At 52.1% G+C, this 22593-nt stretch overlaps 1 protein-coding gene and 1 long non-coding RNA gene across 6 annotated transcripts in view; one reads left to right on the plus strand and one right to left on the minus strand.

Annotated features, from left to right (window-relative positions):
• TRMO (tRNA methyltransferase O) overlaps positions 1–22593 on the minus strand; it is a 59979-nt gene that overhangs the window by 22100 nt on the left and 15286 nt on the right. The window contains exons 1-3 of one of the 5 annotated variants that reach the window (XM_089318697.1): positions 21163–21296; positions 20292–20939; positions 18396–19205 (exon numbers count right to left, since the gene is read on the minus strand). In XM_089318697.1, the coding sequence (XP_089174823.1) occupies positions 18910–19205; positions 20292–20910 (915 nt within the window). In that variant the 5' untranslated portion in view covers positions 20911–20939; positions 21163–21296 and the 3' untranslated portion in view covers positions 18396–18909. Of the gene's footprint in view, positions 1–874; positions 2700–14459; positions 14890–18395; positions 19206–20291; positions 20940–21162; positions 21297–22593 lie in introns of those variants that run through there. The other 4 variants (XR_016224457.1, XM_008263070.5, XM_089318696.1 and 1 more) reach the window with 4 other exon arrangements.
• On the plus strand, positions 2245–15826 carry LOC149128823 (uncharacterized). The gene is made up of 2 exons (XR_016224484.1): positions 2245–2376; positions 14126–15826. It is a non-coding gene; the product is annotated as an uncharacterized LOC149128823 (long non-coding RNA).

A 22593-nucleotide genomic window follows, 5' to 3' on the forward strand; every position in this document is an offset into this window, starting at 1 on the left:
TGTAGGCACTGGAGTGAGTCCTGGCCGCTCCACTTCTGAACCAGCTCCCTGTTAAAGCACCTAAGCAGTGGAGGATGGCCCAAGTTCTTGGGCCCCTGCACCCACATGGGAGACTCTGAAGAAGCTCCTGGCTTTGGATAAACCCAACTCTAGCCATTGAGGCCATTTGGGGAGTGAACCAGCTACCAGCTAATGGAAGACGTCTTTCTGTAGCCCTGCCTTTCAAATAAATAATCTAAAAAAAAAAAAAAAAAAAAAAAAAACCTCCTACATGTCAACAGACAGCCCAATTAAAAGCAAGTAATGGAGCTGCATAGACATTTCTCGCAAGATGCTGTGCAAATGGACAGTAAGCACATGAAAACAGTCTTTAGAGTTACAGTGTAATTTTCGGCATCTGCATCAATATCACTACATAAGGCTTTGCTTAAGTATCTGGTGACCTTTGGTTTTCTGGTCAGGTTCTATTTAAGATTAAGGGTTTGAATTGGAGGCTCTTTGTGCGGGGCCGGGGTCCCTTTCACTGCAGAGTTAACTGACTGGTGTGGGGAGGCACCGACGTGCGGTATGTGGAACCCTCCCCTCTCCCCAGAGCGGGACGCTGCCCTCTCCCACCTGGGGGCAGTGTCTCGCTGACACAATTCCTGGCACACGAGGCAGCAGCAGTGGTTGCCAGGCCGAGGGCCCTGGAGGAGGAAGTTCTACTCTGTTTGCAGATCCAGGTCATCGCTGCATCTCACGCCACTCGGGTCCTGAGCTCCGATGTCCCCAAGTTCAGTTTCTCCAGGAAGTGACAGAGGGGTAGGGATGAGAGGAGGGGGTGGAATTACCCCGCCTTTGACCCAATCCCCTGCGTTCCGGTTCCGTGACTCACCCCCACTTTCCGGTTGAATTCGGTGTCCGCGTCCCCAGGCTTCCAGGCTTTCTGGGCAGCACTGGCTCGGCTCCCCTCTCCTCTCTGCGGACTCGGAGGCCGGCGGCGCTCAGAGCTCTGCTGAGGCAGGCACCTCTCCTCCGCCCTTGCAAAGGTCTGTTGACTTCTGGTTGCATGGCTGCACTCCCCGCCCTGCTAATCCTGCTCAGCAGTTACGCTTCTTTCACGTTAAGTGAAAGGTTGGGCGGACAGGCGAGAAACACGTGTGTTTGATGAATCGTGTTTCGCTAGAGTCCCAAACCCCAATCTCAAATGGGTGACAACACCTGCGTTCTCCTCATCTGAAAGCCCTCACATCTTGAGTTGTGAACACATAAAGCTGTTAGCTTACATCTTTGTGTTGTTGGTACTGTTTTGGACGTGGATTTTCGGGCAGAATTTTAAATGGTTATTTGATGATTTTGACCGTGTAGTAAGCAAGGCTTGAAGGTTTATAGAAAATCAAGTAAATTTTATTTTAAAAAATGAGAAAAGTAGGGGCTGCAGAGCAACACAGACAGAGGGTCTCAACCCTCCTGGTCACACAGCGGGCACTGTTCCCATGGTCCCCGTGGAGGGGTTGGTGGGCCCAACAGCTGTGTAGCATTTCCCCGTGAACTTGAGCATCTGTGGCCATCCGCTCACCCAGTGCCCGAGTGTCTGCCTGCAGTGTCCACTGGAAGAGGCCAGCCACTGACCCACCATGCCCTTCCGCCAGTCCCACGGGACGAGGAGCTCGGAAGGGCTCTTAAGAGGGCATCCTCTGTGCCCCCCTGGTCTCGAGTCAGCACCCTGACACCTCCCAAGGACATCTTCCTCAGCCGTCTCTTCGTGTCCCTGGGGACTGCTTGGCCTGCTCTTGCCCACCCGGCTCCTGCTCACTGCCAGCTGACCCAAGTTTGCACATGGACCACCCTGCTGGGCCACTGGCACTCCCATGGGGTCTTAACCTGCAGCTGCAGCTCCTCCAGGCCCGTGTTCGGGCATCGCCTTCCCTCACCGGCATGATCTGCAGCTCTCACCAGGGACACACGGCACCTGCGGCAGCTGCCTCGGGAACTTCCGACACGAACAGAGAAGTAAAGAAAAAGAGGGAAATCCTAACGAGGCGATTATCTGATTTTCAAATTTACTCGAAAGGCAGAGAGAAAGAAAAGGCAGAGATCTTCTGTCCACTGGTTCACTCCCAAACGCCCACAACAATCAGGGCCGGGCCAGGCCACAGCCAGGTGGCCAAGGACCCAAGTACTTGGGCCCCCACCTACTCCTCCCAAGGCGTGCATGATCAGGAAGCTGCAATTAGAAGCAGAGCCGGAACTTGGACCAAGAGCTCAAATCTGGGATGCAGGCATCCCGAGCAGAGTCCAAACCACTGTGTCAAATTCTCCTCCCTTGCTTATTTATCTGGGATCACTGTATTTCACGTAGAAGGCACCTTTCTCCTTTCCGCGCTCCAAGGACGGGTAAGTGTCGGCTTTCTTCCTTGTGCTTGTTAATGTCATCAGGAACTTGAGCATTGTCTCAACCAGGTGGCAGCCTCCCTTTCATGCGTGGATTTGTCAGGACGGGTTTTCCACAGCTGAACTCCACTCGCCTGGAGAAGGTGCACAGCTGGCCTTCACCGAGACCGTCTCGGGCTGCCGACCTGTGGCCCGCTCCTTTGCTTTTCCTGAGCCCCCCTTCCTTTTTTCCTCTTTCATATTTTAAAGATTAATTGATCACAAGCCATTCAGTCCTTCCTTGCACCTTCTAGGAGTATCAAGTTCAGCTACACAGTCAAGAACGCCTGAAAGGAAAAGTCATCGTTTGTATTTCTTTTATGTGGCTACTCAAAGTGTATTTACATAGATGCCCTTTTTTTTTTTTTTACTTTAAGCACAACATAAGAAAAAAGGGGGAGTGGCTTAATTCCAAGCTAAAGAAGAGTTTTGCATTTGCTTCACAAACTTTAAGACTTAGTTTACCAGGGACAGGCACTTGGCCAGCAGTTAAGATGTTGGTTGGAAAAACCACTTCTCACAGCAGAGTCCCGGAGCTCCAATACCCAGCTCAGGCTCCCGACTCCAGCTTCCCGCTGATGGAAGCAGAGGGAGCGGCTCACGGCTCACGTAGCTGGGTCTCTGCTATCCACGCGGGAGACCCCTGCGACTGCAGGCTTAAGGGGAGTGAACTTGCACATGGGAGCTCCCTCCCCCTGTCTCAAATGCATTAATTAACTAATTAAATTCTCTAAAAAAGAACTAGTTTATCATCTAAAAATGGCAGCACAAATTCTGGTATATATAAAACTAAGATCAAATTGATCATGATTTCAACTTTCTAAGTTAGTTATATTGGTTTTATGTTACAACTGTTCCCAAAACCTGTTTAAAATTGGTTATAATTTTATATATGGCTGTATTCAATTAGATGGAATGGTAATAATATTCAACGGTTAAATTTTTTTTTAATTCTTAGAATGCTGCTGTTCATATGCAGTTTTCAAGTCCTTACCTTCAAGCCCTTAAAAATTGATAATGTCCATTAATAATCAACGGAGAGGCCAGCACTGTGGCATAGTGGGTGAAGCCAATGCCTGCAGTGCCAGCATTCCATATGGACGCTGGTTCGAGTCCCGGCTGCTCCACTTCTGAGCCAGCTCCCTGCTAATATGCCTGGGAAAGCAGGAGAACATGGCCCAAGTGCTTGGGCCCCCACACCCACATGGGAGACCTGAAGAAGCTCCTGGCTCCTGGCTTCAGATCAGCACAGCTCTGGCCATCTGGGGGATGAATCAGTGAATAGAAAACCTCTCTCTCTCTGCCTCTGCCTCTCTGTAACTCTGTCTTTCAAATAAATAAATAAATCTTTAAAAAGTAACAATAGATGCCTGAACAGTTTCTAAGAAGCAGAGACAAAAGACTGTTCACTCAAGTCAGTTTTGTATTTAAAGTGTTATTTACTTGTTTATTTGAAAGGCAGAGAGAAAGAGAGAGAAATCTTCGAGCCACTGGGTTCACTCCCCAAATGACTCAATAGCCAGGGCCGGGCCAAGCCACAACAAGGAGCCTGGAGCTCCATGCGAGTTTCCTATGAGGATGGCAGAGAGCCGACTGCCTGAGCCACCAGCTACTTTCCCCCGGGGGAAGCATGAGCAGGAAGCTGGACTGGAAGCAGAGTGGGGACGCAAATCCAGGCACGACAAGAAGGGCTGGAGGCAAACGCCCACCCCTCAAGTCAGTTTTTAACTTTTATTGTTTTAGGATGGAAATAGTTAACAAACCAAGCAAATAACCTTTGAATGATATAACACACATGCATACATACATGATATTACCCGCAGGTCGAAGTTACTACTTCTTGAGTGAACTTCCCTAGAACTTACTCACTTCATCTACGTTTTTTAATTCGTCAGCCTAAGGTGGATCAGAATATTCCTTTCAAATATCGGTAGACTGTAGACGTTCTGCTCAGGTTTGGGTTTTATGGATTGCCTCTTGCTTTTGTCTCCTGTTTCACTATTTCTTTCTTCTGCTTACTTTTGAGTTTAATTTGGTCTTTTTTGCTGCCATTTATTGGGGCTCAACAGGTGGCAGAACCAATGCGTGGGCTCGCTGTGTATGCAGAACTCAGAGATGTCCCGTGAGGGAGAGAGGCAGCCACGCGGGCTCTTCCGTCTCAATCTGTGAACCTGCCGTGTGGGGACGCTCCTAAGCTAGAGGCCCTGGAGCTGGAGCCGGAGTGGGAGAGCACCGGTTCTGCAGTTTGCCAGGGCAGAGTTTATAGCCCAAGGTCTCTCTTCCTAGTTACTGGTCTTGCAAAGGGGCAACCGTGTCCCCGAGCCTGTCTGTTACAAGGTAAAGAGTAGCAGGGTCTTTCCTCCTAGGCTTGCTGCAAGTAGTCATTGAAATGCCCTAGGCAAGAACTCAGCTCCACGGTGGCCCACGGCGACACTGGCAGAACGCTAGCCACTATCACTGGACTTCCTCACAAAACCCACCCCGCCCTACAGACCCAGCCACCACCGAGGGGCGTTTTCCGATTACTGCCTCCTGTTAGGTAAACTCCGGCTTTCCACCAGTCCTCCCGAGTGTGGTGGCGGGCCGGGCATTTGGCCTGGTGGTTAAGCTAACCACATCCCACACGGGAGGACCTGGGTTCAATTCCTGGCTCAGGCTCCTCACTGGAGCTTCCTTCCAGCCCTGATTCTGGGAGGAAGTGGTGATGGCTCAACTGGTAGATTCCTGCCCCCCCCCCCAAATCCCCGGCCAGGGGCGGCCTGGATTGCAGCCCCTGCTCCAGGCCTCTGCGGAGTGAAGCCTCATGTGGGAGCTGTTGCCCTCTCTTACCTTCTCCCTCTCAAACGCATTTTTTAAAAATGTGGCAGCTAAATGTATAGCTTTTTCTTTACAACAAGCCACTCTCAAAATTTAGAGGCTTAACACAATGAGTTCCTGTGTTTTCACGGCCCTGCGTGCCGGCTGAGTGGTTTTTCCTGGTCTACACCAGAGCTGGATGATCAGGGGCAACCTCACTTCAACCCACAGTGGCTGGTTCCTCCTCAGCTGAATCACTCATCGCCCCACCGGCCAACCCAGGCCTGTCCACGTAGTAGTGGGAGGATTCCCAACAGGGGGAGAGGGTAGGCCCTGACCACCAAGCTCCACCCCACCATGTCCCAGAGGGCCTTATGGGCGTGGCTTCACATGGTGTCACTTGTCTCCCCCTGCCTTGTCATTTACACAAGTCCTTACTCATGTTATCCACCAGGCTGAAAGTCGTTGTAGGTGACCTTGCAACTTGGCAAAGAACCGAGCAAGCAAAATCCGCAGCTCCACTATGGGGAGGAGGTCCCTGCCTGAGGCCCCATGCGACTCAGGTCTGGTCTTGGATCTGCCCGTTCTCCCAGATCCCAACATCTCTCCCCAGCCTAGCCCTGCTCTGCCCCTGACACGGGTTCTGCCCTGCCACCTGCCAGCATGCCAACCCGCTTTCCTCTTCAGGCTGCTCGACTCCACCTCAGCACAGCTCCCGACCCAACGGGCACAGCTGATCTTGGGCCCCAAGCCATTTTTCCTGGGGACTCAACTGCCTGTGCTCTGGGTTCCCTTTCTGACACTGGGCAGGGGTCAGCCCCGGCATGCAGGGAGAACTGTCCCCACTGGTCACATGGCCTGTGAGCTCAGCACACGGAAGGAGACAAAGGACCAGTGGGTGGAGCTGCCGAGTGAGTGGATTTGGCAAGCAGAGACGCATCCCTTAGTCCACGTTTGGACGAATTGGTGCAGCTTTGCCAGCTTAGGATAAACCTTAGAAGGAATCTACCTTCCAAGTGTTGCTGTCTCCTCCACCACTGGTGTGAGGTTCCAGTAACACTGAGCTGTAGCAGTGGCAATGAAACAACACCTTCCAAGAACGACATACACTGATATGAACAAGGCTGTTCTAAATGCTCTAAATTCTAAAGTTGGGGGTTCGTCATTTTTATTTTTTTAAAGTTTATTAAAGATTTTATTTATTTGAGAGGCAGAATTGCAGACAGAGAGAGGGAGAGACAGAGAGAAAGGTCTTCCATCTGCTGGTTCACTCCCCAAATGATTGCCTAACAGCTGGGGCCAGGCCAGGTTTGAGGCCAGGAGACAAGAATTCCATCCAGGTCTCCCTTGTGGGCGGCAAGGACTCCAGTACTCGGGCCATCAGCCACTGCTTCCCAGGTGCACTGACAATGAGCTGGATCAGAGGCAGAGTAGTCAGGACTTGAACCAGTGCTGTGCCGTGAATATGAGCGCCCTGAGCAGCGGCTAAACTTGCTGGGCCACACATCCATCCTTTTTGGTAGTTTTTATTTTCTTCCTTGCAAGACTGATCATCCAGACTTTCTATTTCCTGGGCAGTGCAGCAGGTTAAGCCATCGCCTGCAATGCCAGCATCCCATATGGATGCCAGTCTGAGTCCCAGCCACTCTACCTCCAGTCTAGCTCCCTGCTCATGCACCTGGGAAAGCAGAAGCAACACCCATGTAGGACCTGGATAAGGCACCTGGCTCTTGGCTTCAGCCTGGCCCAGCCCCAGCCATTGTGGCCATTTCCATCCAGTGGATGGAAACTCGCTCTCTCTCTTTCAAATAAATCAATCAATCTTAAAAAAAAAAAAAAAAAAAAAAAAAAAGGGCCGGCGCCGCGGCTCAATAGGCTAATCCTCCACCTAGCCGCACCGGCACACCGGGTTCTAGTCCCGGTTGGGGTGCTGGATTCTGTCCCGGTTGCCCCTCTTCCAGGCCAGCTCTCTGCTGTGGCCAGGGAGTGCAGTGGAGGATGGCCCAAGTGCTTGGGCCCTGCACCCCATGGGAGACCAGGAGAAGCACCTGGCTCCTGCCATCGGATCAGTGCGGTGCGCCGGCTGTGGCGGCCATTGGAGGGTGAACCAACGGCAAAGGAAGACCTTTCTCTCTGTCTCTCTCTCACTGACCACTCTGCCTGTCAAAAAAAAATTAAAAAAAAAAAGAAAAAGAAAAAAAAAAGAAATGCAGAGACATTCCTGCCATATCCAGGCTGCAATCATGATAGGAGGTGGAAGAGAAAGGAGCACCATGTGTGAGCGAGAGAGCGAGCTGGCGACTGCAGGAAGGCGGCTGGGAGACATGCGCAACCCAGAGTGGAAACCCTGCTGCGGGCATGCCTGCCGCACAGATCAGTTCAACCTTTAAGGTGGGGCCCTGGGCGACAGCTCCCCTAGCAAACACGTAGCTTGAAAAAAACAAAATATTTTTTGTGATATAAAAATGAATACAGAGACCACCCATGCCTTGGATTTTAGGGACCCTGACCTTGCCCTAAAGTCTCCTTCTCCAGCCAGGTGAGCCAGAGCAGAGGGGCCGGGTGCACAGAGCAGCTCAGACCACAGCCGACTGCTCGACAGTAGTGGTGGGGAAGCCAGAAGCCAGCAGCAGTGCCTCTTCACAAAAACGTAATTAGAAATTCAACTGGATTCACGGACTGAATGCAACAAAACCTCCCCACAAACAAAACTAGGGGTTCAGATGGCTTCTCCAGCAAGTGCTAACAAAGACACACACATACATACATACATAATTTGTTTGTTTGTTTGTTCATTTGAAAGGCAGAGTTACAGAGAGGCAGAGGCAGAGAGAGAGGTCGTCCATCTGCTGGTTCACTCCCCAGATGGCTGCAATGGCCAGGGCTGAGCTGATCTGACTGAAGCCAGGAGCCAGGAGCTTCTTCCACTCTCCCACGCAGGAGCAGGGGCCCAAGGACTTGGGCCATCTTCTACTGCCTTCCCAGGCCACATCAGAGAACTGAACTGGAAGTGGAGCAGCCAGGACTCGAACCGGTGCCCATATGGGATGCCAGCACTGCAAGCAGCAGTTTTACCCGCTACACTACAGTGCAGGCCCCAAAGATGTATTTTTTAAATCTCATGTTGTGGCTGGTGTTGTGGTACAGTGGGTTAAGCTGCCGCCTGTGACGCTGGCACTCCACATGTGTGCTGGTTTGAATTCCAGCTGCTCCACTACCAATCCAGCTCCCTGCGAACATGTCTGGGAAACCAGCAGAGAATGGCCCAAGTGCTTGGGGCCCTGCACTCATGTGGGAGACCTGGATGAAGCTCCTGGCTCCTGGCTTCAGCCTGGCCACTGTGGTCATCTGGGGGAGTGAACCAGCAGATCGAAGATTAATCTCTCTCTCCCCTTCTAACTCTGCCTTTCAAATAAATAAAATATCTTTAAAAATATATTTTTGATAAATCTCATGTTTAAATGAAAACATACCTTGGGGCCAGCGCTGTGGTGCAGTGGGTTAATGCCCTGGCCTGAAGCGCAGGCATCCCATATGGGCGCCAGTTTGAGACCCAGCTGCTCCACTTCCGATCCAGCTCTCTGCTATGGCCTGGGAAAGCAGTAGAAGATGGTCCTACACCCACATGGGAGACCCAGAGAAAGCTCCTGGCTCTTGGCTTCGGATTGGTGCAGCTCCAGCCATTGAGGCCAACTGGGGAGTGAACCATCAAATGGAAGACCTATCTCTCTCTCTCTCTGCCTCTGCCTCTCTGTAACTCTGACTTTCAAATAAATAAGTAAATCTTAAAAAAAAGAAAACATACCTCTCTGGGGATTCTCCTGATTTTGAGACCCAGTATAACCTTGTTACCAAAACAAGTCCCAGTCATGACCGCAGATGCAAATCATCTCTTAACATCGTTATTACAATCATAAATCCACGTACTTTAGTTACCGTGGCATCCAGATGCAAAAAAAAAAAAAAATCACAATTGTTAGAAACAAAAGGACAAGCAGTATGACAGTGTTCCTCATTTGAAACACCCTCAAAAACAAGAGGACCCCAATAATGTAACCATCCGCCTTAACCATAGAGATGAAATGGATTCTGTAAAACCCAAGGACATTGGTGTGGACAGGCATAGCATGAACGTGACCACAGTGGGCTCTGGCAAACCCTTCCCCCGGCGCTGTCCAGGGAAGGTCGTGGAGTAGCTGGAGATGGGTGCAGCAACCTGCCACGGTCACTCAGCCGCCCCGTGGTCAGCCGGCCAGCCCGCAGCGCTTCTAAGGCCAAACCCACCCTTCTGCTCATGGTCCCATCACTTCCAGCAGCCGCTGCCCCAGGAACCGGTGTTTCTGCCCTTCCTCCTCCATGGGTCTCGTGCCTGAACAACGCTACCCAAAGTGTCCCGTGCTGAAGCACACGGAACCGCCCAGCACGGTCGGCCCAGCACTTGCTTCAGATCTGGGGGAGTCTCGGAAGGGGGCAGCCTGCGGGGGTTGAAATCCTGGAGGCGCCGCTGGTCTGCTGTGTGGGCTTGAGCCTGGCCTCTGAGCAGTGTGTGAGAAGCACACAGCCCAGCAGCAGTAGTGGACCCGGCCTTTCATAATTGAGTGCTCATCACCCGTCTCTGGGATCCTATCGTGAAACAGCACACCACCGCCAACAGCAGCCTGTCTTAATTTTCTTCTGGCCAAGGAAAAAAGTCACAGACTAACAGTGACGCCAGGCACATGCAGGCTCATGGGTTTAGCTAACAGGCTATGGGGCTGTGCGTGGCTCCAAGTGCCAGGATAATCCACCCCACCCTGAAACAGGATACAATGCAGGAAAAATCTAATAAATGCCACTCATCCTTCTAAGCTCTTCCCCTGTGACACACATCAGCATTTCTTGGACAAGTTACTGTTCTTGGAAGCCAGAACAGGTGTGCAAAAGCCACAATTAGGTGTATAATTCGAGACTTCCAGAATTTACCTCCAAGCCAGTGGAGGTAAAGCTCCCCCTGCAGGCACCAAAAAGCAAAGGCTGAAAACCCGGCAGGTGTCACTTAGGCACTCCCACTTCTGTGGAAATGGGCTTGCTTCGGGCCTGTGCTTTCTTTCCCAGAGAAGGAAGCTCACAGACTAGAGACCCGCACTCCCGCCGCACAGGACGGTTAAAGCGCAGGCCCACAGGGACTGACGTGCACAAGGGCACCTGAGGAGGGTGGGGACAGCCTTGAGGTCCTGTTCTAGGAGGAGCAGTGGGAGAAAAGCTGCCCAAGGGGAGTCCCACAGGCTAACATGGGAGGACACTCAGCCTTGTTCTGTGTGGCCCCACTGGTGGATGGAGTTAGGCTTGACCCCATACAAGGGAACAATATTTTCATTAGGGGCCCTGTCCATCCAGAATGCATAGCACAGGGCAGGAGTGAAGGCCGAACACTCAGAGATTCAGGGATTCAGGGACCGGCAGAAACTGAGGTGCATGACCCAGAAGATCCTTCAAAGCAGGGCCAGGACCACCTCCTGCAAGGCTGGAATGCCATATAGGCGCTGGTTCGAGTCCCAGGTGCACCACTTCTGATCCAGCTCCCTGCTAACGCACCTAGGAAAGTAGCGGAAGGTGGCCAAATGCTTGGGCCCCTGCACCCACGTGGGAGACCTGGATGTAGTTCCAGGCTCCTGGCTTTGGCCTGGTTGGCCGTTGCCACCATCTGGGGAGTGAACCAGCAGATGAAGATCTCTGTCTCTGTCTCTCCCTCTCTCTATAACTCTGCCTCGGCAGCCACAGCGGGTTTACTGAAGACCGCTGGCCTGGGGGCTGGCTGTGTGTGACAGTCCACACGGGAGGCTGAGAGTTTAGTGCACGACGGCTCTTGAGGTTCTGGAACAGAGGCCTCAGAGTGCAGCATTCAGAAAACACACAGAGCAGACCCCAAGTGAGAAGCGAGCACGGTGACGCGGAATCAGCCATTACAAAGTCAGAAGACCCACTTCGGGTGGCCAACCAGGAGAGGCGACTCTCCCCGCTGAAAGGGAACTAAGTCAGAGAAAACCGCTGCAGGGGAAACCAGGGGAGCCCTCGGTGGAAGAACCTCCTGGCAACCAGCGGAAACGGCCAATGCAATCATCATGATGTGCTTCTGACAGACTGACAGAAACGGATATAATGAAATGTTCTATTATACTTAGAAATGTTTCAGTGCCACTGATATCCTATAGTCAAGAAAACTGATCGAGGACGCATTTAGGAGACCTACCAAAAGTAGTTATTACGGTAAGAGTCTCGTGAATCAGTGTTTGCTTTGTAAAGTATTTACTCAGATTATTTCAAAGATAGTATTTCTTTGAACAAAGAGGTTGTAGGGAGATCTGAAAGTTAATTGGGGGTGGGGGGGCTAGTGCTGTAGTGTAGCGGGTAAAGCCCCAGCCTGCAGTGCCAGCATCCCATATGGGTGCTGGTTCCTGTCCCAGCTGTTCCACTTCTGATCCAGCTCTCTGCTGTGGCCTGGGAAAGCAGTAGAAAATGGCCCAAGTCCTTGGGCCCCTGTATCCATGTGGGAGACACGGAAGAAGCTCCTGGCTCCTGGCTTCGGATCGGCACAGCTCTGGCCGTTGTGGCCATCTGGGGAGTGAACCAGCAGATGGAAGACCTCTCTCTGTGTCTCAACCTCTCTTTGTAACTCTTTCAAATAAATAAAATAAATCTTTTAAAATAAATAAAGTTCTGAAATCCTAAGAATGTAGGGGTTTAACAAAACCCCAAACAATGCCAACGGTCCTCTTGTTAAAAGGCCGGCTACCAGCCAGCACCATGGCTCACTAGGCTAATCCTCCGCCTTGCGGCGCCGGCACACCGGGTTCTAGTCCTGGTCGGGGCGCCGGATTCTGTCCCGGTTGCCCCTCTTCCAGGCCAGCTCTCTGCTGTGGCCAGGGAGTGCAGTGGAGGATGGCCCAAGTGCTTGGGCCCTGCACCCCATGGGAGACCAGGAAAAGCACCTGGCTCCTGCCATCGGATCAGCGCGGTGCGCCGGCCGCAGCGCGCCAGCCGTGGCGGCCATTGGAGAGTGAACCAATGGCAAAGGAAGACCTTTCTCTCTGTCTCTGTCTCTGTCTCTCTCACTGTCCACTCTGCCTGTCAAAAAAAAAAAAAAAAAAAAAAAAAAAAGGCCGGCTACCGTTATCTCCAGCCATCCTCCTGCAGTAAACATCGACAGCTTGGTGCTTGAACCCTGATTCGGCTTCAAGGTAATTTTTTATGATAAAGGATATAAATAAATCAAACTGAAGGACACATTTACCAACTTACCACCTTCTTTTTTTTTTTTTTAAAAAAGTTGATTTATTTATTTGAAACACAGAATAATAGAGAGAGAGGGACAAAGAGAGGGGAAGAGATTGATTTTCCATCCACTGATTCATTTCCCAAATGGTGGCAACAGCCAGGGCTGGGCCTGGACAAGGCCAGCAGCCAGAAACTCCATCCTGGTCTCCCATACAGAGACCAACACCTGTTGCTTTCCAGGCGTAGTCGCAAGGAGCTGGATGGGAAGCAGAGCAGCCAGAATTCCAATACGGTGCCAGCATAATAAGCAGCGGTGTAGCAAACTCCACCAACACCCACCCAGCTTTACAATCACACTACAGCCATGTGAGACTACTTCCACAAGACACTACGGCAAAGGTACAGAACCTCTGGACTACTTACGTAACTTTCTGCAATCTATAATTATCTCAAACAGCTTTTAAAAAGCCAAGCTAAAGATACTTCAAGAAGTTCTGAGTAACATCAAAGGCCATGGTAAACCAGTTTGGTCCACGCGTGCAGTGTCCTGGGCCACAAATGACTCCACACGAGCACCCACAGGCAACAGGGCTCATTTCAAAACCTCATCAGTCAGCTGCCGTGATCTACAACTGCGATTAGGAAAGCTTGTGTCATGCTGACAGGTGTCTAATTTGGTTACGCCGATCATAAATCTTTAGTTATCTGCGATCACATCGGTAAAACCTCCTATAGGCAATACATTCTTAGAACTGCTTCCCACGTGGCCCTGCACAGGAACCAGTGCTGACTTGATCACTGCATTTATCAGACGGTAACACAATAATCTGCTTGTACCTTGTCTTCCTCCACTAACCATGGCTTGCAACTTGTGTCCTATTCATCTCACTTTATTATCCAAACCCAACCCATTGCAGGTTCTCAACAGTTACAGAAGAATTACTAATTATTTTCTTGAATTTTGGGGAGAGATTTTCTTTCTGATACAAAGGCATTCAAACAAATCTCAGAGTGTCTCTATTTCAGTATCAGGATTAAGTATGTACACACTTACACGTGTGTGTGTGTACCACAAAGTGCCTGAACATGGGGGTGTAACCTCTAAGGATATCTATAACCACTTGGTGAATATTCTTTAGTTTCCTGAGATACCCTAACAGTTTTAGAATAAAAGGGAGGGCCGGTGCCGCGGCTCACTAGGCTAATCCTCCACCTAGCGGCGCCGGCACACCGGGTTCTAGTCCTGGTCGGGGCGCCGGATTCTGTCCCGGTTGCCCCTCTTCCAGGCCAGCTCTCTGCTGTGGCCAGGGAGTGCAGTGGAGGATGGCCCAAGTACTTGGGCCCTGCACCCATGGGAGACCAGGAGAAACACCTGGCTCCTGCCTTCAGATCAGCGCAGTGCCCTGGCCACAGCGCGCCAGCTATGGCGGCTATTGGAGGGTGAACCAACGGCAAAAGGAAGACCTTTCTCTCTGTTTGTCTCTCTCACTGCCCACTCTGCCTGTCAAATAAATAAATAAATAAATAGAATAAAAGGGAGAGATGGGGCTTTTCCAGGCAGGAAAGTCAATGTGAACTGCTGACCACACTCCCTCAAATTGAAAGTCCCTGCTAGAATGACCTCTGCCTTTCTCAACCATTGCGAACAATCCGCTTCTTTCAGAACTCACGGAGACAGCGCCACCTTTGGGTTCTTCGGCGTGGACACATCCAGAGCCCATGGCACTGAGCCCAGCAGTTAAGGCGCTAGGCTGGATGCCTCTGCTCAACATCTGGCTCCAGCTTCCTGCAGATGTGCACTCTGAGAGGCAGGGCGATGGCTCCAGCAGCTGGCCCCGCCACCCGTGTGGGAGACCTGGACGCACTCCCCGCTCCTGGCTTCGGCTCAGCCCAACCTAGGCCACAGCAGGCACCTGCGGAGTGAGCCAGTGGATGGGAGCTCTGTCTGTCTCCCTAATAAATAATTTTTTTAAAAGAACAACAACAACAAAAAAGCATTTTCTCTGTATTTTATACCCTTCAATGAAGTTTATTAAAATGTTTTTCAAATACATATTTTGAGAAGCCCAAATCAAAGCCGTGAGATCACAAAGCACTGCCTTCTTGCTGCAAAGCAGGGACCTCATTAGCCTGCACAGAAAACCCAGCAGTCATTCCAAACGTCAACGAGGCTGCCATAAAGACATCATGGAGGCTGGTCCCACAAGGACTCCCCAGGCTCGGACGCTGGCTTGACCCTCAGGACCTCCGCAAAGCCGTCGCCAAACCAGCAGGTGACGTGCGCGACGTCCACGGTGAAGTAGAAAAGGCGGTCCTGGCAGAGCTTGCGGCGGTACACAGACCGCGGGTCGGCGGCCAGCACGGCCTCGATGGCGCGCCTCGCTTCCTCGGCTGACCGGAAGTATTTAAATGATGCCTGATCCACACCTGCAACGTGAAGAACACAGCCCAATGCTGAGACCACGCAGGTCCAATTCCGTTCCAGCGCAAGTGGAATCTGGACAATTTCACTCGTGTACCCCCGAGTTTTTATTCTACTGAACAAGGAAATCCTGGTCACGTTCTCCCTTAGTCTCCTGGCTGTGAGAAGCAGGCCTTACTTTCTGCCAACCCACACGTCGCTCTTCTGTTCCCAATGTAGACTTCTCGTTTCTTTCTCTGAACGGAGACATGAACCACACGACAGACCCAGGATCCTCAGAGAGTCACAAGGAAGGGAACTGAATCTACACAACCCAGAATGCTGGGTGCAGGCAAAGCACCGGGCGTCCCAGCTGCACAGGTACCACTAAGCCCACATGGCTAGGGGTCCCAGGACGAGAATGAAACAGACACACTGAGCATGCCCAGTGTCATCACTGGGGAGACAGCCATGGGGTTCAACCCAGGTGTGCATTTCAAGAAATACCACTCCTAATCTACTGTAATTTGTTTTAAAAACCAGTATGTACTAAACTTTAAAAGTAACTGTGGGGAGACCGGTGCTGTGGCATAGCAGGTAAAGCTGCCTCCTGCAGTGCTGGCATCCCACAGGGGTGCTGGTTGGAGTCCCGGCTGCTCCACTTCTGATCCAGCTCTCTGCTATGGCCTGGGAGAGCAGCAGAAGATGGCCCAAGTGCTTGGGCCCCTGCGCCCACATAGGACACGCAGAAGAATCTCCTGGCTCCTGGCTTTGGATTGGCCCAGCTCCAGCCATTACAGCCATTTGGGGAGTGGACCAGCAGATGGAAAACCTCTCTCTCTCTGCCTCTGCCTCTGTGTAACTTCAACTTTCAAATAAATAAATAAATCTTTTTAAAAAAAGTAACTATGACCTCATTATTAATAATTACAACAGAATCTTTCCAGATTCAGCTGAAATGCCATTTCCTCCAGGAAGCCTCACCACATTTCCTCCCCACCCCGAGTCAGAACCCCCTCTGTGTCCATAGCACTTGCCCAGGCTGCCACAGTAGCACCAATTCCCTCCCACGTCAATGTCTTTCTCCTCCTCTAGGTTCTGAGCTTCTGTAAGTCATCTTCCAGTTCCCTACAGGTCTCCATCCTGCTCTTTGCTCTCAATCAGTCCCTGTTTTATAACTGCATTGCACAACTGCTCCTTTCTGCCAGTTTTTTTTTTAAAGAATTATTTTTTATTTCTTTGAAAGACAGAGTTACAGAGAGAGAGGTAGAGCCAGAGAGAGAGAGGTCTTCCATTCCGCTGGTTTACTCCCCCAACGACCGCAACGGCCAGAGCTGAGCTGATCCAAAGCCAGGAGCCAGGAGCTTCTTCCAGGTCTCCCACACGGGTACAGGGATCCAAGACTTGGGCCATCTTCTACTGCTTTCCCAGGCAACAGCAGAGAGCTGGTTTGGAAGAGGAGCAGCCGGGACTCGAACCGGCGCCCACATGGGATGCCGGTGCTTCAGGCCAGGACGTTAACCCACTGCACCACAGTGCCGGCCCCTCTACCAGTTTTAAACCAGTGCAGCATATCTGAAGCACCTCAGACACGCTGTGTTGTAGTCCAAGATGCCACTTCTCCATGTGGGTAGCAGGGACCGAGTGTGGATGTCAAGGGCAGACAAGGCAGCACTCCCATGTTCTGACGCTAGCCTTCCACAGTGGCCTGACTCCTCCCACCAACTGTACACAGTGATGCAAAGACCTCTGTCAACAAAACTCTCAAAACAAAGAGACCCACATTAAAATCAGAGGCTCTGTTTACAAAGAAAGCCTCAGGAAAGAATGAGAAGCCTAGGGGCCAGAGCTGTGGCATAGCAGGTAAAGCCGGCATCCCATATGGGTGCCAGTTCGAGTCCCAGCTGCTCCACTTCTGATCCAGCTCTCTGCTATGGCCTGGGAAAGCAGCTGAAGATGGCCCAAGTGCTTGGGCCCCTGCACCCACATGGGAGACCTGGAAGAAGCTCCAAGCTCCTGGCTTCAGATCAGCCAACTGGGGAGTGAATCAGCGAATGGAAGACCTCTCTCTCTCTCTCTCTCTCTCTGCTTCTCCTTCTCTCTCTGTGTAACTCTGACTTTCAAATAAATAAATAAATCTTAAAAAAAAAAAAAAGTAACTGTGGGGGGCCAGTGCTGTGACGTAGTGGATAAAGCTGCCACCTGCAGTGCCTCCATCCAATGTGGGTGCCAGTTTGAGTCCCAGCTGCTCCACTTCCAAACCAGCTCTCTGCTATGGCCCAGGAAAGCAGCAGAGGATGGCCCAAGTCCTTGGGCCCCTGCACCCACATGGGAGACCCGGAAGAAGCTGCTGGCTTCTGGCTCCAGATCGGCATTGCTCCGGCTGTTGAGGCCATTTGGACAATGAACCAGTGGATGAAGATCTCTCTGCCTCTCTGTAACTCTACCTTTCAAATAAATAAATAAACCTTTTTTTAAAAAAAAAGAAGCAGCAGCAGCCCAAGACTTGAGCAGCACACCTTCATGGAGCTGCCCCAGCCGCAGGTACAGGTGCTGCGGGGCACGCTGGCCTACCACGTGCCTCCACCCACAGGAGGGGCTGCAGAGGCAGCCATGTGGGTTGGCTGCAGCCCCGACAGGCAGAGCAGGGAACGCTCCAGGATACTTGTGGCTGTGTCTTGCCCCAACATCTTCCCACCAGGAGGATTCCCTTCAGGTTGAGGTGTTAAATGCCAAACCCCTTCCTGTCTTCTTCATTCTCCCCCTGTCTGGGACAGGCTGAGACCCTCTGTCTGTGGCTGCTTAGCTCTGTATTTTCTGGAAACAGAGCGAAAGCCTTCACTGTCTGAACAAGGCCTGCATGCTGCTGGGGTGTGACGTCCAGAAGTCACCTGCGGCCACCTCTGGGCGGCCCTCTGACCTGGACACAGCCTCCTGCTCCCTGGGGATACTGAGATCAAGTCCTTCCGCCTCCCACTTCTCCCAAGATGGAAACGCGGGTCTTTCCCGAGGCCCTCTCCGTGACGGGCAGGCATCTAACCCAGTGGTTAAGAGGCAAACACCCCACATCCGAGTGCCGGGGCTGGTCTCCCACCCAGCTCCAGCTCCTGCCAATGCAGACCCTGGGAGGCTGCGGTCCCTGCCGCCCACATGGGAGATCTACATTACATTCCCAACTCCTGGCTTGGCCCTGGCCCTGCCCATCACAGGCGTTTGGGGAATGAACCAGTAGATAGGGGAGCACACTCTGTCTTTGCCTCTCAAATTTAATTCAAAAAAATTTCTGTGACCTCATGCTCTCCCTAGAGCCTGTGACCTCAGCTCCAGCACTCTGCCCTTGTTCCACTCCGCTCACCTGATCGCACACTCCCCACGGGGCCACGCACTGGCTGTCCTCAGGCTGCCGCTTCCCTGAGCTGGCTGGGCCAGCCTCACTTCCTTTGCCTCTGATCTCAGATGGCTTCTCAATGACTCCCACCCTGGCCACATATGTGAAACTGCAACTCCTCAAGTCCGCCATATTCTCTTTTCCTCTTTTCCTCACGGCCCTCAGAACCTGCCAACGTGATACACAGTGGTTCTGTATGGTTTGTACAGTAATTCACTTACTTACCAGCTTTTAGTTTGTCTCTCTCTGCCCCAACAGAATACAAGCTCTTGAGGGCAGGGATTTTTTTTGTTTGTTTTTTATCTCTTTTGCTCAGTGATATATCCCAAGGGCCTAGAAAAGCTCAGTGTACTCTCGGAGAATGAATGAACAAGAGGGCCAGCACTGTGGTGTAGTAAGTTAAGCCTCTGCCTGCAGTGCCAGTAGCATCCCATATGGGCGCCGGTTCAAGTCTGGCTGCTCCAATTCCAATCCAGTTCCCTGCTAATGCACCTGGGAAGGCAGCAGAGGATGAAGTGCTTGGGCACCCACATGGGAGACCCGGAAGAAGCTCCTGGCTCCTGGCTTTGACCTGATCCAGCCCTGGCTATTGCGGCCATTTGGGAAGTGAACCAGTGGATGGAAAATCAATCAATCTCTTGGCCGGCGCCGTGGCTCACTAGGCTAATCCTCCACCTGCGGCACCGGCACACCGGGTTCTAGTCTCCGTCAGGACGCCAGATTCTGTCCTGGTTGCCCCTCTTCCAGGCCAGCTCTCTGCTGTGGCCAGGGAGTGCAGTGGAGGATGGCCCAAGTGCTTGGGCCCTGCACCCCATGGGAGACCAGCAGAAGCACCTGGCTCCTGCCTTCGGATCAGCGCGGTGCACCGGCCGGCCACAGCGGCCATTGGAGGGTGAACCAACGGCAAAGGAAGACCTTTCTGTCTCTCTCTCTCTCTCTCATTGTCCACTCTGCCTGTCAAAAAAAAAAAAAAAAAAATCAATCTCTCTCTCTCCTCTATGCTTCTGCCTTTCAAATAAATAAATAGATCTTAAAAATAAAAAAAATGAACAAAATTCCCTCTTCTGAAGGCTACAGTCGCTCCTGAGTGTAACACAAAAGAACAGCTTGTCCCCTTCCTGAATCTGACATCTCGTCCAACTGGGTACTTCTTACAGGCACCACCAGCCCACCTCTTAACAGCCCCTTCCTTCACTCCGGGCTGCCACGTGGGATCTGCCGTGGACTGTGGAAACCAGCTAACGCTCGGTTAGAGCCAAGTGTGAGTGTACAGCCGCCACCTAAGAGCCCCACAGCCTCTCATCTACAGAAACATGCGTGTCTCAAGGGCAGGGACTTTGTGGGGCAAGTCCTACTAAGTGACTCTTCCTCTGTGCCACAGCCTGAGCTGTCAGCTGGCTGAGTGTCAGAATGAAAGGCAACCTCTGCGGTCAGACGGTAAAACATAGCAGAAAGCCCATACACACAGCACACCTGACAACTCCTTCCTAATGCTCTTTGAAAACGCCAAGAACTACTCTAACAGGCACAAGGAGCTTGGGAGGCAGCAGCCATCCTCGGCCAACAATTCCGACCAGTTGTTGAATTCACCAAATTAAAGCTGTTGTATGATGTTGTTGCCTGGATACTTTATGCTCGTATGTTTCTTGAACACTAGTTGCACTGGGGTGGGCTTTTGGCCTAGCAGTTAAGACACCTACATGCTACATGCTACATGCTACATCCGAGCGCCTGGGTTAGGCACCTTGCTCAGACTCCCAATGCCAGTGTTCTGCCAGTGCAGACCCTGGGAGACAGCCAGTGCTGGCTCAAGAAACTGAGTCCCTGCCGCCCTCGTGGGAGACCTAGATTGAATTCCCAGCTCCTTGTTTTGGCCCCAGCCCAGACTTAGCCATCACAGGCATTTGGGGAATGAACCAATGAATGGGAGCTCTGTCTCTCTATCTCTGCCTCCCAAATTATTTTTTAAAAACCAGTCATCCTGACGAACACTGCACACAGCCACTACGTCTCACAATGAAAGCTAAGAAGTGAGGGTACCTGGCTCGCCTCCTGAGCCGAGCTGCGCGAGATCCTTCTCTGCGTGAGGAGTAAACCGGACGTGTAAAGTGGCCGCGGGGGCCTCTCGCACCCAGGCAGGGACCACGCTGCCGCGGGGGGCTCCAGCAGCAGTCCCGGCTGGGCAGGAAGCAGCCCTGGTCCGTGCCTCCGCACTGCCTCCCTGCAGGAATGCAGCTCCTTCAGCTCTCCTTAGCCCTGGCTCTGCTCCGTCCTCTGCGAAGTCCTTCCTCAGGCCCCGGGAGCCACTCTGTGCCTCTGCCACACTCGCACTCTGGTCACCCCCCGACTCCAGCCCCAAGCTCCCTGCCAGGTCCGTGTGCCTTGCTGGGTCACTGGGTTCCAGGAGGTTTGCTCCTGATGTCCTATAGCCAGGACATTTGGGTTTCTCCTCAGTGCTCTGGCAGGGCCGCGGGTCCTCGCATGCTGGGAGCTGCCCCCTGGTGCAGCTGTCAGTCTCGCCACCAGCCTGGGACGTGGGCTCTGGTGCACGCTGGTCATTCTGTGACTCACAGTCCTCTAAAGGTGCTATCAAATTTTCTGGCGAGTCATAATCAGCTATGTAGGGCTTTATGTCTAGGACCGGTGTGCCATGTATCATGTCAATTCCAGAAAGGTATACAGCTCCACCTGGAATGTGAATTAAAAAAAAAAAAGACTTATGAGGGAAAGGGCAAAGCGCTGGAAAACACAATTATACTCCAGAATCCTGTCTCCACCTCTGTCTGGATACTGCACTGGGTTGACTCCCATTTCTCTTCTGCACCAGGCTCTTCACCTAGTGCCCACACACAGCTCTCTCTCTGCCTGGACACCCACCTGTCAGCCCCTCCTTTACCTGCCAGACGCTCACCTGCGCCTCCAGGCTGTCACGTGACACCTCCTCAACAAAGCCTGTCAGGCTCTTCCTTCCTGTGGGCTCACAGGAGCCACGGGGCTTGGCCAGGGTCTGCCTGGAGCCTCTGTCCTCAACAGTGAGCAGGACTGGACCAGGGGGTGGGGGCTGGCGTTCCAGCTCTCCCAGGCATGGGACCAAGGAGAGGCTCTGCCAAGGCACAGCCTCTAAGGCGGCCCCCGTGATCCCATCCTCCTGGTATCCCTGCCCTCAGACGACCCATCCTCTTGAGCAAGACTTGCTTCTAGCCAACAGAAACTGGGCGGCAAAGTGTGCTGCCCTCTCGGATCCTGTTCAGCTATGAAAGGCCCCTGCTTGCTGGTGCCTCGCTCGAGAGCCGCTCCCTGCACTGGATGAAGAAAGCAGGCACGCCAGGATGGCCCGTGCAGCAGAACCGCAAGCGGCCCTGGGGGGCTGAGGTGGCCACCAGCCAGCAACTGGTGGGAGGCTGGGGCCTCGGCGCTGCAACTCCAGGGAAGTCAGTTCGGCCAAGAAATATCCCAGTGCTCCACGCACATCGTACCCAGGTACAGCTTAAACTGCTATGTGTTTGGGAGTCGGTTACATGGCAACAGAAGAAATCCTATCCACTGAGATGCAACACTTCTGTAGCATGTAAGTGACCGTCAGCAAACCTCAAGGATGGGTCCTCCATGGTCCCGCCCGTCGGTTCCTGCTACTGGAACAGAGTCTGCCAACCTGACCCCTGGGAAATCGGTCAAACCAGAGCTGAAAAACTGCAAGTGATCACATTCTATTCCATCTCCAGTTAAAAAAACCACACATGATTGCTAAAAGAACCCAGTTTCAGGGGCCAGCGCTGTGGCAAAGAAGGTAAAGCTGACGCCTGCAGTGTCAGCATCCCATATGGGCACCAGTTCAAGTCCCGGCTGTTCCACTTCTGATTCACCTCCCTGCTAATGTGCCTGGAAAAGCAGTGGAGGATGGCCCAAGTGCTTGGGCCCCTGCACCCATGTGGGAGACCTGGAGGAAGCTCCTGGCTCCCGGCTTAAGCCTAGCTCAGACCCAGTCATTGTGGCCATTTGGGGAGTGAACCAGAATATGGAAGATCTCTCTTTCTCTCCTTCTATTTCCGCCTTTCAAACAAATAAATAAATCTTAAAAAAAAAAAAAAAAAAAAGAAAGAAAAGAAAAGAGAGAGAGAACCTGGTTTCTAAAACGTTCTGAACTGTGAATGGCCTGGAACTTTGGAAAGAGCATTTTTCACGTTCTAAATGATGGATTACACCTAACAGCTACAGGACAAAGACACTGCTGCATAGAGAAAGAATTCACACAGACTCTCATACTTTCTGTATGACTCATGTGCTGTGGTTCTTAGCCTGTCTTTTGTTAAGGGGTGCTGCCTATGACCCTTTGTGATATGAT

The sequence above is a fragment of the Oryctolagus cuniculus genome, chromosome 1 (assembly GCF_051225735.1).
Source record: "Oryctolagus cuniculus isolate XC-2025 breed Fujian yellow rabbit chromosome 1, ASM5122573v1, whole genome shotgun sequence".
NCBI classification, from domain to species: Eukaryota; Metazoa; Chordata; class Mammalia; order Lagomorpha; family Leporidae; genus Oryctolagus; species Oryctolagus cuniculus.